Genomic DNA, 16,884 nt, shown 5'->3' on the forward strand with positions numbered 1-16,884 from the left:
ACTAAACTTTAAAAAAAAAAAGAAGGTACATCTACAAGTTTATTTTCTGCTCCTCGCTAAAGTAGAGTGCACCAAAGACTTGCATATTATACCGAATCTTCATCTATATAGGGGCATTGAAGAACAGTTTCCATCGTACAACGTTGAGAGCCCCCGTCTTTGCGCGACCTGATGTATTCTAGAAGATTCGGTATTTCATTAGCATGACGTGCATATGTTTCATGCAAAAAGAAAAATCAGAGAAAGTAGTCCACTTGCATACACTGAAAGGCTCAACGTCAAGATGACATATTTCACTTCTATCTTTATGTTTTTGGCCAAAAAATTGCTTCGGTTAAACTAGAGAACGTCATGTGCACTCGCGTGCAGTTTGACGCAAGAACCTACTAAAAGGTTGAAAAGCAAAAGGATAAAAGGCAAAAAAGGGAGGGAGAGAGCGAGGGGGCAGCATCACAAGTTACATCTTCTGAAGCATCTGGCCCCACCAATTTATCATCTGCAAATAAACAACATAATGACAATTCATTTTCATAGCATTGATGGAAACAGACAAAAGAAATGCGAGGGATTGAGTACTTTTTAAGATTGAATTTCTAGAGAAACAAAAGTAGTGTTTTTGGCAATGGGAATGAAAACCTCTTAATGAATTTATTACAACACCAAAACAAACCATAGTGATACAAGTAAAGACATGCGTATTGAATACACTAAGATCAAGAATTATCAATTCTTTATTTCTCTCCTAATCTACTCAAAACACAACCTAATGCTCTTCTGTCGTCAAGAAGAATTGCCAACATCATAAATACAATGTTACCTTGATTCTGTAAGTCAACTAATCACCACAGACATAACTCTTGATTCTGTAAGTCAACTAATCACCAGAGACATAACTCTTTCCCTCATAGTACCTCCTCTCACTAGCTGCTTTTTTATCATTTCGTTTCTGCAAATATACATCATTATTAGATACATCACATACATGTTTCAATTCAACCAAGCAAACAGGCCTAGATTAATATAGAAACTGGAAATTGACGCAGTTCAACAAGCATCCGAACAAATGGAGGAAATTGCATTATGGTTGAAGAAAAATATGATTCAATATTCAGCACCAAACTTGACACTCGCAGGATTTTAAACCTCATCAAGCACTAAACAGCTAGTTAGGACCACTAAGATCGAACAAGAAATTCATCCATTTTCTTCCTGAAGATATCTATATATGCACGGCTGGTGGTTTGGTTGATTTACTATGTATCCGAGTCACACGAGGAAATAAGCGCATCTGGTGAAGTGGTATCATAGTACCCTCCCACGGACCAGGGTTCGATTCCTCGGATGCGCATTGAGCCGAGGTCTATTGGAAACAGCCTCTTTACCTTCACTAGGTAGAAGTAAGGTTTGCGTACACACTACCCCCCAGACCCAACATGAGGAACTGGGTTTGTTGTTGTCGAGTCACATGAGGAAAATTTTGATAACATGGACGGCAAATGAAGTGGGAGACTATTCTTCAGATGTGGAGTAAAAAAATAGGGGAATACTGGGAAAGCAATAGTACTTTGAAGCATGACGCTAGAACTATACGAGGAGATGGCAAAACCAAGAAGCAACCTGAGGAACGGAGGATGCAAGTGGTGTAAGAGATCTGCCAACTCCTCAGAACCTTAAATAAGAATGAAGGGTCAGCTCAATGTTGGTTTAGAACGGCGGAAATGAGTCTTGGGGTAAATATGAGGAGAGAACAAAGAGATGATGCTGAAACAGCCAGGAGACAGCAAGAAGAACGCATACGTAGTGACAAGGAGAGTTCATATTGTAACAAAAAGCACAAAACCAGAAAGAGGACTAAGAAGGAATTTTAAGTAGGATGGCAAAACGTCCAGCTGAATCAAACTGATTGCTGTGGTATCATAAAAATGAGAGAATTTCAGGATGGATCTCGAGGGATTGATATTATTTTATAGTTAAGTTTACGGTCTTACTCTACAGTCTACATTATAGCATGGGCTGAACCTATGTTTTGTTTCATTATTTACTTATTAGAAAAATTCTGCTAACAGCTCAGAAGAACAAACAGACGGTTTTCAGAAACCCTCGTTCAAATAAATATAAAAGAAACTAAAAAGTACATATTGGAGGAGAAGTAACCTGGTATGCCTCATGATTTGACACAATTCTCCTTATTATTGTGCTCGTTGTAATATCTAAAGGACTATCCAATATTTTAAAAATGCCCATACTAATTGGTACAGCATATGGGTTACCCTTCTCCTGCAAATTAAAGCATCATGATCAACAAACAAAAGGACCTTTTAACCTAAGATTCTCGTAAAAGACTATAACCATAGAGTACCTTCTGAAAATCATTATCCTCGGCTACTGTTCCATGAACAACTAAAGAGATATTGAAGGTAGTTATCTGCATCAGTGTCCAATTGTAGAAAAAGTCACTACACGATAAATGAGGAGTAACATGATTATACTCTATGAGATCAACTCAAGAGTGAGAGGGAAGCGTTAGCTTTCAAATTACAGTTTATAATAAAGCATCTAATTTCTTTATCTCCAAAAGGAACTCTCTGCTCAATAAAGATCTTATGGAAGCAAAGCAAATTCCAGTCAATACCAATAACTCCTGAAATTCCCTCTAATCAAACATGACTTATGAAAGAATACATATAACAAGCAACAGCCAACAAACGTAATAAATTTCTTTTGTGGGGAAGAGATAAAGTGAGATTAACTTAGTCTCTTTTTATTTTCTGATAGGCGGAGTAAGTTTACCTATTATTAGGAAAATTACAATAAGGAGTATAATTTAGCTCTTTTGTAACAAATGAAGTAGCAAACAAAGTTACTTTTATGAGGAAAACGACTAAATACAAATTTTTCCTACCAAAGGGAGAACTGAGCCCCAAAACTATTAGAATTCTGGGCCTCCCTTACCATTTAAGCCATATCGGTAAATTTTTTTTTAATAACCGTGGTGTCCGGGCCAGTTTGCGCGCACCTTGACTAATTCCACGAGGTACCTGCCACCTCCCACCAGCACCAGGTACCAGGTAACTCTATCCACCAAGGCTTGAATTGATGGGAAAAAATCACCTAGTGTTTTTTGCCTCCGCTGGAATTTGAACCTGAGACCTCATAGTTCTCACCCACTTTATTGACCACTAGGCACACCCTTGGGTACCCCCATATCAGTAATATACACTGTCCATACGAGGATATTTCTGAAAGTCAGAATTAAAAAGCTTAAGGCCGACATGTTGGGATCTTTGAGCTGTTATATTTAGTAAAGATACAATCTGAGTTTAATCAGATATGTTTCAGGAAACAGTAACTAGGAAGCTACAAGACAAAAGCCACCATTAAGTAGAAAACAGAGATAATTACATCAAAACACATATCGGGTGTCGGTGTCCTTACTTCAGCTTTTAGCACATTCCTTAGTTTGTTACTTGTTTTAGCATATTCTGTATATAATGTGTTAAAACTTTCCACCCATTAGTCTATCAAACTCCCCATCCCTCTCCCCCCCTGCTTTTCTTCTCCACCACAGAACCAATTGGGAAACACAAACTGTGAGTCCTATTGATGGTTAATTGACAAACTCGAATTAATTTTTTGTTGTCTTTTGGAGCTCCAGGTTGAGCAGGACTAAAACAGAATACTTAGAGTGCAAGTTCAACGACGTGACAGGGGGAGCGGATGTGGACGTGAGGCTTGACTCACAAGCCATCCCCAACAGAGGAAGTTTCAAGTATCTTGGGTCAATTATCCAAGGGAATGGGGAGATTGACGAGGATGTCACACACCATATAGGGGCGGGGTGGATGAAGTGGAGGTTAGCATCCGGCGTTTTGTGTGACAAGAATGTGCCACCAAAACTAAAAGGTAAGTTTTACAAAACGGTGGTTAGACCGACTGTGTTGTATGGAAATGAGTGCTGGCCAGTCAAGAACTCCCATGTCCAGAAGATGAACGTAACTGAAATGAGGATGTTGAGATGGATGTGAGTGCACACTAGGTTGAATAAGGTTAGGAATGAGGATATTCGGGCAACGGTGGGCGTGGCCTACATGGACAAGATGCGGGAAGCGAGGCTTAGATGGTTCGGGGGAGAAGCCTAGATGCCCCAGTTAGGAGGTGTGAACGGTTGACTTTGGCGGGTACGAGAAGAGGAAGAGGGCGGTCTAAGAAGTATTGGGGAGAGGTGATCAGGCATGACATGGCGCGACTTCAGCTTACTGAGGACATTGCGCTTGATAACAGGGTGTGGAGGTCGAGAATTAGAGTAGAAGGGTAGCAGGTAGTCAGGCGTTTTTCAGATCATTACCGAGTCGTATAGGGCTAGTCTGGTTGTATCTTGTCGTTGTTCCTAGATTGCTAGTATTACAGCTATTTCTTGCTATCTTCCGCTTCGGTTTTCTAAGTATCTTGTCGTGGTTACTGCTTATTGCTATTGCTAGTGCTATTGCATTCTTCCATCTATTTTTTTCCAGTTCTTACATTGTTGTTATCATTTTTCTGGCTATTGTTGTTGATATTTGATTGTTTTCTATTCATCCTCTCGAGCCGACGGTCTTTCAAAAACAGAATCTCTACCTCCCCAGGGTAGGGGTAAGTTACTCTCCCCAGACCCCACTTGTGGGATTTCACTGGGTCTGTTGTTGTTTTTGTCTTTTGGAGCTCAAATCATGGTTAGAAACTGATTTTGCAAGATTTGGGTGGTAAAAATCATATTAGAAAGGTAACCCACCATTGTTGAACAAGCTTGAAGAAGTGTGTTTGAATTTCAAATATGATTTTTGTGAGAAATTCGAAGTGGGTGTTATTTAGACCGGTTGAAAATAGTCTAAAGAGGTTGTCTACAAAATTTGAAAGTCATTTGGTGGACATTTGGACTGATTACGAACGAAAATTGCAACTGAAAATCACATAAGGAGTTCGTAACTGTAGCTAACAATTTTAGACACTTTAAACATTGTTACACACTTCTATACAAGGTTGAAACATGTTTATACATTACTATACATTTTTATACAAGGTAGATACATTGCTTATACAGGGGTAAAAATATTGTATAATAATTTATGTTGCAGAAAAAGTATTGGCCATGCGGGTGTAAACTGAAAAATATAGCTACATGGGTGCAATGTGTTGTGTTGGGCCGTATATCTCCCTAGAAAATATCATATCACCATCAGTGATTAAGTTATAATCTGGAAATGATTCCTAATATAGTAGCTATCATCAATCTGATTTCCATGAAAACTAAGAAAGCTATAAGTCATCTTGATTTATAAATAACATTCAGAGAGTCAACGCAGGTGTTGTGGTATTTCATTAATGTCAATTACTGTTTGGCTCCAAAGATGAGATATGTCATAGTAAAAATGTTGTGAATCCTTGCTATCATATAAGATTGTAGCATCCTTTCTCTTGGACCACCATCAATAATGAGATTGTAGGAGAACTGAGAAGTAGACAGTAAAAATAGCAACAATAATGTTAGAAACAATTTTGTCAACAGTGTCCATGTTAGTAGCGATTACCATATCTTTTGACACCTCCCATGGAGCACCAATAATCACTTCATCGGCGTAGCGGCAAGCCAAAACACTTAAGCTCCTTTCATGAAGATTCATAATTGGACGGTGCACACCTCTATTGGCACTGTAAAAGACAATACAGAATGAAATATGAGTTCTTTGACCGAACTTGCAAAATAACTAAGCATATTTCGTTATGACAAAGATAATCGAGCTTGCAGCCAGCAAACATTCTAAGTATTAGAGCACATGCTGCTTTATCCACAACAACCTCAAGTACTGCCTATGGATTAGCACAATTCTTTAGGGACTCATACCTTACAGTTTGATCAGTATGAATGCCAACAAGTAGAAAGTCTCCAAGTCCTCGAGCAAGCCTTAGTATCTAAAGATAACCACAAAAGTGAGAAATGAATCTACACTCTGATGCATGCATTATGTTGAAGACATAATTAAGTAAATAAAAGTGTGTTTACTTTAACAGCTTAAACTTTTAGATAAGATGGTCACACAATTCAAAATGGTATCAGAGCAGGCAAGGATCCAGAATTCGATCTCACCGCTACCCATTATCAAAAAGAATTTCCACGTGTTTGGCTCATCAAAAAGAATCAAGCCCGCACGTGAGGGGTGTGTTGCAGGCATAATTAAGTAAAATAAAAGTGCTCTGTCTCTAACATCTTAAGCTTCACATTAGACATAACACAAAAAAGACTAATAAGCAGGAATAAGAAATACGACAAGGGAAAACAAGATGCAGCTTTTTGTGAAAAGTTTGTTTATGATCATGAAAAAACTTATTCAAAGATGATGCATTGAAGAATACGTATCAGCAATTCTTTGAAGAAAAGTTCAACTTTCAACCAGAAACACTTACAAATCTTCAAAAAACTACAACAGTCCAAACACATTTCTTTTTGCAGAAAACTGTCCAAACACGTTTCTTTTTGCATTAACTTTTTCTCCAGAAGTTCTTTCAAAAAAGATTTTCCAAAAGTTGTCCAAGCGGCTCTGAAGAAAGTTAAGATTGAGATACTCGGCAAAAGGTGGGAATTCCCACATTTTTGCAGCAATGGTCTTTTACATATTAGATGAATCAAAACAGTTGCAAAACTTCTGCTGAGATCTATGGAAAAAATGTCTAAAAGCACAAGCTATTAGGTAAGAACATATTTATTCCTTTGATCTTCAAGAGAATCTCTTCTCTCGCAGCCATTTTCTTTTTCCACAAAAAACATGAAAATTGTGGCATCTATGAACTATGATACCATGTTGAGTGTTGTGGATCACTTCAACCATAAACTAAAGTTATTAAAGGAAACTACATTTGTTTACTTTTTTATATGATTCTTTAAAATACAAGCATCCTTATTTTTGTAGGTTCTAAGCCAGATTACTTACCTCTACATGTCCAGCATGAAAGAGATCAAAAGCACCATCAATATAAACTATGCGAGCACCAGGTCCAGCTCCCTACACAAACCGCTCGACAACATTATAAGCAACAAATGTACTTCATAGCAGCAACATAGAACCAAAAAAAAAAAAGAACAGACAACAGCAAGATGTGTTGAAAGGACAACAGGTTTTCCTAAAAGATCCATAAACTAAATGTAAGACAGATCATGCACTGATGGTTAAATCATAATTCAAATCGATTCATAAATTTGCCATATTTTCCCTCATTTGACTTAATTTTGCATCTGTTTGTAATGTTTAAAGGCTTAATTTTGCGAATTTGTGCTGTTAGAAGCTAACAATTGGAGTGTGATGAATATGCAAGCTTCGGCATCAAATTAGCACAAAATGAAGCCCAGTGACATAGGCAAAAATGGAAAAAGATGCACAGAAATAAGACAAGATTCAAAACGAAGTGATGGAAACAAACACACAAAATCAATTCACAGTGTGGCATGCTGAAGGTGGCCTGACACACCTGGGCTGTCCGGGTGATTTTTCATTTAGGGTCATTTCATAATTTTCTTTTCTTTGATGTAAAATTATAAATAGTGGGGCTTTCTTCAGCAGGTTTATATCAGATGTTTGAGAACCTTGGAGGCTACTCAGTGGAGAATTAGAGGTTTTTACAGTGTCTTTTCTTCTCTCTCTTTGTTTCTTCTTGATTTTGTTGTTTTGTTCTTTTGATAAAATTGCGCCGTCTCTATGCTAAGAGTGGCTAAACACCTTGTTCTAGGTTATGGGGATATTGACATGAACATAGTGGTTTGAATCTTAATTTCAAAAAAACTGCTTTTGCTTTCATGGGTTATTCATTCAACCTCGTGCTTTATCGTTTGATGGGATGATTGCAAATTGAATTCTACTTACGGATCCTAAAAACTTGAAAAAGAGATACGGTTGCTGCATTGAATATTGTAAGTCCATGAACCTATGCAGTAGGGGCTTGATTCATGGGTAAAAAAATTATACTTGCTTACCTTACATAACTTATGAATGCAGGGATCTATAACGTGTTTCTCATAGAAATATAGCGACTATGTTAATTTGAGTAGACGAATAAGAATTCAGAAGATTATTCTGAGCAAAGATGCGGTAGGTTAATAGCCCTTGCTAATCAATTTATTTTGAGATAGAATCATAACGGGATTGTCAAGGGAACCCATAGCTCTAGGCTTTTTTACTATCAAATTCCTAAGATGTTTGAGCACTTCAGTTTTTTATTTTCTTAAATTTCTGAAGGGGAGCCTTGGCGTAACTGATAAAGTTGTTGTCATGTGACCAGAAGGTCACGGGTTCGAGCCGTGGAAACTCTTGCAAAAATGCAGGTTAATGCTGCGTACGATAGACTCTTGTGGTCCAGCCCTTCCCCAGACCCCACGCATAGCGGGAGCTTAGTGCACCGGGCTGTCCTTTTTTTCTTAAATTTAGTTTAATCATCATTTCTTCAAATCAAACTAGTTTTTTCTTGATAATTAGGTTTAACCTGATCGTCGGCTAATTAAATAAAATCCTCGTGGGAACTATGATTATACTCATCATATGATACTTGTCTAATCGTGTACACTAGTGGTATGTTGGTAGCTCATATTAATCACCCCTATCTTGAAGGAGTCAAGGTATAAGCTAGCTGGATCAAAAGAAAACTACTAATGCGATACATGAGCATCAACATTTATCAGATTATAAAGTCTTCATTGATTCTAAAATTTGGCAATCAATTAAACCACTCTCTTGTACTGAACACAACCAATGGGAAGAAGAACAACTTTGCTCAACTAAGTCGTGGCTGAAAAAGCTAAACATGCTAGTAGAGCATGAGAACAACCTCAACAGGAAACAAGACCTATCCTAAACTCAATTAAAAGCAGACTCTTTTTTAGTTGCTAACAAAAGGTAGAAAAAGTTGTTACCTTGAAATTAGATCCCAAAAAATATATTAAAGGTCAACTAACAAATTGGAATTTAGAGAAAGTAACTTATCCGCTAATTGACAAGTCTCTTTTCCATTCCCAGATAACCGACATGGAGAAAGGGTTAAAATATTTCAACTTAGCAAAGTAAAATCTCAAAGTTTATGGATAATCAAATTGCAGCATTATAAAACTCGAGTTTTAGCTTTCTCCAATGTGAGGGAGAATGATGAGGAATGAAAGTGGATGAGAAAGAGAACTTCCTAAATTATTTCTGGACCAAAATCGGAATCATGTTTTGGTGGGTTCACATTCAGGTATTGGAATTATTTTACTTATTCAAGATGCAATTTAAGTCCAGTGTATACCAAGCATACAAAGTCCAGGATATATGGGAAAATAAAGCCCCATACATGTTAAGGGTTTTCTAGGATAGTAGAAAATGAGGCATGTTTAACCTGAAGCAATATCCAGAAAAGGGGCCTACAACATGTGTGACAGATGCAGCCTATGTGGGGAGCCATTAAGAAACAGAAATCACCTCTTCCTTTATTGCAGAATCACTAGCCGGATCTCCCATTTCAAAAAAAGAATCACTAGCCAGATCGGGGATTTGTTACTCAACACACTGGGAAACATATGGGCCATGTTCGGGGCTACTCTACAACTTCTACAAGGGTGGTGCAGAAATGATTCGCATAGGGCTTCTTCTGACATCGAGTGTACAATTCCTGCTGTATAGTTTGGTGGTTATTTGAAGGAAGAATACTAGAACTTTTTAAAGCAAGAAAGGCAAAGTAATTAATCTTATGACCAGGTGCTTCTTTTCTTTTTTCTTTCTTTTTCTCTTTTTGCTTAGGTGTTGGTGCAACATGGCCTGCTCTAAATGTAAATGATATTCATGAAATTGCTGATTTTCTTAGCACATTAGAAACTTGTAATGTTACCACATTTTGGTTGTAACTGATTGCCAGCATTTCCTTTTTGCTGGTTTTCATCATAAAAGTTACACTTTACCTCTCCAAAAGAAGTCCAGGATATTTGGAGTTTAGTATCTCGTATTGAGCTCAAGAATCAGTATATCTTAAACTTTGTTATTTAGTTCATTAGTTGTTTTTTCTATCTTGTGTTTTTTCCCGACAATGGTGGTCTCGGGGCTAACTTGCAAACATCGAGGCTAATCCATCGGGTACCCACTACCTCCCATCATCACAGGAACTAGGAACACTCTGCCCACCAATACTTAGACGAATGGAGAGAAACCGCCTATCATTTTTGCCTCTACCGGGATTTGAAACCTATTCTCCCATAATCCATTCCAACTTTATTGTCCACTAGGCCACATCTTGGGAGCCTGTAGTAATCGGAATAGGATAAGAGTTGTTCCAATCGTCTGTATGTTTTTTTCTCAATTAACTGGTGGAAAATCAATAACTTCAGCACTACTTTTGACGAGACATCACATAATCTTACCTAGGTGGCTTATTCCTAAGGAATTCTAGGTAGCTTCCTAGACCTTGCCTTCTTTCTTTTTCTTTTGTTATAGTCGCTAATTCCTAGACCTTCCCCTGTTTCTTGCCTCTTCTTGGTTTTTTGTTTTGTTTTGTTTGGGTGGGGGAGGGGGGAGGGAGGGAGGGGGGACAATTGTTCAGAATTTATTTCTTCATCACCACCACAAAGTTCTCCTTCCATCAAGCAATTCCTCAACTGATAACAAAAAAACCAGCCACTAACACCATAACTTTTACTGCTCTCGGATACTATTCACAACCTCAGAACCCCATGAATTCTCTCTTTTATTTTTCTTCCCTTAACCTACTCAGCACCCTTACACAAAATTACTTCAAAGCCTCCCAGTTTTGAGAGCCTTTTAGCAATGAAACATAAGAAAGTCCGAAAACATTACTATTCTTTCACTGCTCAATTGTCTAGTGATCTCCTCCCTTGTCCCAAATCACCCACGAGGCGAGATGAAATCTTAAACTTGTGACAGTTTAGTGTTTACAATCTGAGAGTCTCTTTTGCTTTTCCTACACAGATATTAACTCAAAACTCTTCTTTTTTCTTTTTTTGTAAGGAAAACTTAAAAGAGTCCACACATTGATGACAATCACTTTATGAAGAACAACTAGCCAAACCCTAAAAGTTTTGCTTCTTGCTTTGTGTGCAATAAATTTACCACTAGAGAAAGTTAAAATGCAAGAGGCTCACCTTTGAATTGGAAAATTGTACAATTCTACGAGACGTAGGAAGAAAATGAGATACGCGTGTTTCGCTCCTAGCACCACCATCTTCAGATTTTTGGCTGTGACCATGGCTAAATTGTCTCTGCAAGGATGCATGACTGGGGGAGTCACCAGTGGACCTTTCTCTCACACAAAGAAGCATTCGACCTGCATGGCATATTTATGAAACATACACAAACAATAAGTAGCACCTATAAGCTCTTGCAATTCAATAATTGAATTTTTAGCTTTTGAATATTAACAAATGCCAAAACATCTGTACATCAGCACACTAGCTAGTAGAAATAGCAAATGATAGGATGCTGCCCAGCAGCCCAAGAAACAATAAAGTAGCCATTCCACCACACACAAATGCCCAACTATGTTTTGAAAGAGGAGGTTTTCACTGAAAATGAATCAAGAGAACATACATACCGACTATATCAGTGCTTGAAACTCCTTCTGTACGCTTGATCTGCTTATAGCGACCAACCTTCTTAGCAAGGGCATAAGCATCAGTGCCATCGGGAAGAAGACAAGGGTCATCCCCATGAATGATATAGTCTATGTTATACTCATCAAATAGTTTCCTCATAAAATCTTCAGTAATAGCATAGGGGGCATCAGAGATGACTTCATCCACCCACTTAACAGCACCGACCATAATCATCCTAGGAAAAATCAACAAGCACGAAACTGAGTAAATTCTTTTAATTAAAATCTATCCAAGTAACAGATAAAACAATAATAATAATCACAGCCAAGCACAGTGAAATGAGATCTAATGGTCATGATTTTATTTGTTAAATGCCTTTGATTCTCTCAAGGACAATGGTATCAGACAAAAAGCAATATGAAGGAATGAAGCCATCAGTTGATTAGGAAACTTCTGGTGGAAATGGTGTTCAGAGCTGAGATAACTGTTCTTTTAAAAGGTAACTAACCAACTGTTTGCCACAATAATCAAATCACGATATCCTGAAAGCCAAACTCAGGGTCGCCTCTAATGTTGTATTTAATAAGGCTTGTGCCTTAGGCCCCTAAGTTTGGGAGGCCCATTTTTTAGAAATAATAGGTTTATAGGTATTTAAAAAATAATATTTAGTACTTTTAGTACAAAAGTAGACGTTCTGATATAAAAGGAAAGACATTTTTTAGCTATGTAAATAAAGTAACTATTTGGCTTACTTAAAAATGGCTAGTATGAACAGTTAACGTGTGAACTGGAATTGATTTGACAAGAAAATAGTACAAGAAGAAGATATTACTCTAATCGATATACCCAATCAAATAAAAAGACTTTTCTTTTCCAAATGCTTATGTTGCTTATAGAATAATATTACCAGTTCCTATAATAGTTGCCTCAATGAAAGAAGTTTTTCAAAATTAAAATTGATAAAATCTTAGCTAAGATCGATAATGTCTCAAGTGAAGAATTATTTGAAAAAATTAAATGGGCTGGCTATATTAGTTGAAAAGGAATTATTTGAAAAAATTAATTATAAAAATATTATAAACAACTTTGCATCTTAAAAATCTAAAGAATAGACTTCAAATAAAAATATATATTATAACATTTTTTGTTAAAAATTAGGCCTCACATTAAACTTTGGCTTTAGGCCACAAATGTGTTTGAGCCGCCCTTGGCCAAACTTCACCTTGATCTGAGGTCTCTTCTTAGGTAGTTGAACACTGTATAGAGCCTTGTTTCTGTAACCCAGAAAACCCATCCTCGCCCAAAAAACACTCTATAGAGCCTTGTTTCTGTAACCCAAAAAACCTGTGGGTTGCTCTGATGGTAAGCACCCTCCACTTCCAACCAAGAGGTTGTGAGTTCGAGTCACCCCAAGAGCAAGGTGGGGAGTTCTTGGAGGGAAGGATGCCGAGGGTCTATTGGAAACAGCCTCTCTACCCCAGGGTAGGGGTAAGGTCTGCGTACACACTACCCTCCCCAGACCCCACTAGTGGGATTATACTGGGTTGTTGTTATTTATTATATTCACCAGTTTCTCACTGTAGGACATGTCTATACAGTGACCAAATATAGAGAAGATTTCCCAGGAAAAATACCACTTTGCTTTAAGGTTTTGGAAGAAAGATTCGCATCCTAGTAGAGCTTTAAGAATTAGCTCACCAATCAATCAAAGAGAAAAAATAGAGAGTAACACTCAAGCATAGCAACCAAACTGTAATGACTGGGATTGGAAATGGGAAAGAACTAAAAAAATGAAGTGGTGCGACGTCCTTCGTACAGTAATTAGAGGGATAATTACCAGTAATTTGACTTCGCAGGAGGTTAGTTAAAAAGTAGAGACAATTGAGATTGATTACAATGGACGGTTAAGATGCAAACTGATGGAGGTATAAATACTTCTGAATTCGGTGTGGGATGCATGGAACATAGCTGGTATGTTTCTGTAATCGTGCTCTCCCATACTCTCTCTCTCTTCTCTTTCCCCAATTTCTCAATCTGATCTCTCTTCTTCTCTTCTTCCTAATACGTTCTAATTCTTCCCTTCTCACTCAATTCTCCTTCTTATCATGAAACTGGTTACGTGATTAGCTCCAATTTGACTATCCTTCAGGTATGGGTTACTCGAGGTGTGGATTTCAGCTGAAGAACTGAGTTGATTCGAAGAAGTCTTGTTTAAGCTTTGTTATTGCATTTCTATCCTAGTTCTGTTGTTATCAGTACCCAGTTGTGGACAATATTCAGTGGATTGTTGAAGTATTCGAGTTGTAATTTCTTGTTTCATTTGAAGAGTTAATAGTGAACTTGCCTAGCATTCCTTGAGATCATTAAGAAAACTAAAGCATACTACCTCTGCAAATGGCTTCTGTCAGTTCAAAGATACAGAATTCGCATAAAATGAAGTGCTCATTGGGTATAATAAATTCGTCAAAAATCATTTGTCAAAAAATCTGATAAAGCAGCTGATCTAAATAAGACGCATAACACGGATGAAATGAACACTGAACACGCATAATATATTTTTGAATGATAGGCGAAATATGTGAATCCGAAAATGTAAGAGGAAGAGCGCAAAAAACACCAAACCTCTCGTGAAGAGGAGTGACAGGAGGGCCTTTGTTGGCAATGATTTCAGCATCGCTAACTACACCGACGACTAATTGGTCGCCGAGAGCCCTAGCTTGTCGGAGAGCATTGCAATGGCCGTAATGCATCATATCAAAGCATCCATCCATATATACCCGTATAGGTCTCTTCTTCTTCTTCTTCGGCAAAGCAAATCTCAAACCCAATACCGATAACCCTAACACCACCCCTCCCACCAGCCACGTTGCAACGAACCGCGAACTCTGTTGCACGTTCTCCGAATGTCCCGCTTCTGAACCCATTGTTTCACTACTCCTAATTTATAGTCCCTAATCCAGCAAAAAACCTGCTAACATACCTAATTCCTAATACTGATAAGGCTAATGAATAAGTTAGTTTTTTCTCATATGAATATGCTATTCTCAGATGCCTGTTTCCAGATTTTATCTGTGTTCCGTTCTAGACGATAGCGCAAAAGTTCAAAAATATCCTCACTTTTTTCCGTTTATATGTCTCCGCCTCCATCTCCTTTAAATGGTTCCCACTCAAAACAGTGTCTTACAACTTGACCGGACACTTGTACAGCGGTCACACAAACGTAGCGTAACAGCTACTGCACCCATCGTCGGTTAATTGCATGACCAACCTTATAATTTATTGAATTGCGGTCCGGTAATAGCTCCGTATGGTGATTCTCATATTAGGAGCGCGTCCGGATGTGTATTTTAAAGTCTGTAGGTCGTTTTGAGATCATTTGACGAAAGTTAGAAATTTGAAGGTTTTGGAGAGTTTGATCGGGAGTTAACTTTTTGATATCGGGTTGGATTCCGATTTCGGTAGTTGGAGTAGGTCCGTAATATCAATTATGACTTGTGTGTAAAATTTGAGGTCAATCGGACGTGATTTGATAGGTTTCGGCATTGTAGAAGTTTGAAGTTCTAAGGTTCATTAAGCTTGGAATAGGGTGCGATTCATGAATTCGACGTTGTTTGATGTGATTTGAGACCTCGAACAAGTTCGTGTTATATTTTTAAACTTGTGTGAGTGTTGGGTTTGGAGTTTCGGAGGCTCGGGTGAGTTTCGGAGTGGCTTCAAAGTGTTTTGTTAAGAAGTTGAATTGTTGATTCTGGTATGATCGCAACTGCGATGTTTTGGTCGCAAATGCGACCATCGCATTTGCGAACCTGGGCTGCTGAGGGAATGGATCGCATTTGCGACAATATGGTCGCTTTTGTGAAACCTGAATGCGAACTCTGTATCGCATTTGCGATGAAGGCCAGCTTTCTTCGCATTTGCGAACCCCCTGTCGCAAATGTGACATGTGCAACTGGAGCCAAGGGCTTTTTACTCCGAGACTTAGCCCATTTCCCACTTGGACTTAGGCGATTTTTAGAGCATTTTGAGAGGGGGTTCCATCATCACCAAGAGGTAAGTGATCTCTTCTGGTTGTGAGTTAAATACAAGGTTTATATATGGATTTGGACATGAAAATTTGATAGAAATTTGGGATTTGGAAGAAAATCTAGAAATTGGTATTTTTGGATTTTGACCACGAATTTGGGCATGGAATTGGAAATAAATTATATATTTGAGTTCGTGGGGTTATGGGTAAAGTTTGTCTTCGAAAATTTTCGGAATCCGGGCACGTGGGCCCGAGAGTGATTTTTATCGACTTTTCGAACGGAGTTGGAAATTGTTGTGAATAGGATTATAATGAGTATTAGAGTATATATTTATGGAATTGCTCATTTATTGACTAGTTTTGGAGCGTTGGGCATCGATTTGAGTTGTTTGAAAGGCTTGGGAGCCGGCTATGGAACTTCAGAGTGAGGTAAGTGTCTTTTGTAACCTTGTAAAAGGGAATTAACCACATAAGTGAAATAAATTATTATGTGCTTCTATTTGTGTGTGTGTGGGGGAGGGGGGGGGGGGGGGGGATACGTACGCACGAGGTGACGAGAGTCCGTGCGTAGCTAATATTATACTTATATTCGAGTAGTCTAGGGCCTATATCTTATTGTACTTGCGATGTTGCGCCCTACTTGTTAATTTAGTTGTTTAAAACACTTAAAAACTCGATAAAGGAATTGTAAAAAGGTTAAACTTCATTTACTTGACCGTTAAATGAAAATTTAAAATTCTCGGAATATTTGCCCCTTAATAAATCTTGAATTGGTTGTTGAATGTGTTTATCTTTTTGCGGAGCGGGTCGAACGCCTCGGCAGATTAAATAGATGCATCTATGGTTCGCGTTGTTTTTAAGTATTTATGTTGGATCGGGTCGTACGACCTCGACATGATTTGTTCATGATTGAATTGTTTGCTTTGGAATTTATGATAATTGATATTGCTTCATTGGCCTGAGATACAAAATGACAAATGATGAAAAATAAATTTTGAAATTCCTTATTAACAAAAGAATTGTTTACTTATTTCATGATATTGAGCTTACAGCCATTCTACGTAATCCATGCTAAATTATATCAATAGTATTTTTTTATGGCCCACAGTAAGTGTCGGAGCCGACCCCTCGTCACTACTTCTTCGAGGTTAGGCGGGATACTTACTGGGTACGCGTTGATTTATATACTCATACTACACTTGCTCCATATTTTTGTGCAGATACATATATGCCTAGTGGCCTTGTGGGCGCAGAGGCGCGGTTAAAG

The 16,884-nt window shown here is 38.0% G+C and overlaps 1 protein-coding gene across 3 annotated transcripts; it reads right to left on the reverse strand.

The window, feature by feature from the left end:
- Positions 1-236: 236 nt before the first annotated feature.
- On the reverse strand, positions 237-14,760 carry LOC104100556 (ethanolamine-phosphate cytidylyltransferase). Of its 3 annotated transcripts, XR_687285.4 has the most exons (10): positions 14,216-14,760; positions 11,593-11,828; positions 11,144-11,325; positions 6,963-7,034; positions 5,879-5,946; positions 5,565-5,685; positions 2,360-2,425; positions 2,155-2,277; positions 818-946; positions 237-496 (listed from the first exon to the last, which is right to left on the reverse strand). XR_687285.4 is itself a non-coding variant. In XM_009607812.4 (9 exons), the coding sequence occupies exons 1-9, from the start codon at positions 14,515-14,517 to the stop codon at positions 875-877; spliced, it is 1,242 nt and encodes a 413-aa protein (XP_009606107.1). In that variant the 5' UTR covers positions 14,518-14,760; the 3' UTR covers positions 630-874. The 3 variants fall into 3 exon arrangements, 1 of the variants encoding a protein (XP_009606107.1); XM_009607812.4 differs by lacking the exon at positions 237-496 and having other exon boundaries at positions 630-946; XR_687286.4 differs by lacking the exons at positions 2,155-2,277; positions 2,360-2,425 and having other exon boundaries at positions 358-496.
- Between the last annotated feature and the right edge of the window lie 2,124 nt (positions 14,761-16,884).

The sequence above is a fragment of the Nicotiana tomentosiformis genome, chromosome 10 (genome assembly GCF_000390325.3).
Source record: "Nicotiana tomentosiformis chromosome 10, ASM39032v3, whole genome shotgun sequence".
Classification (NCBI taxonomy): domain Eukaryota; kingdom Viridiplantae; phylum Streptophyta; class Magnoliopsida; order Solanales; family Solanaceae; genus Nicotiana; species Nicotiana tomentosiformis.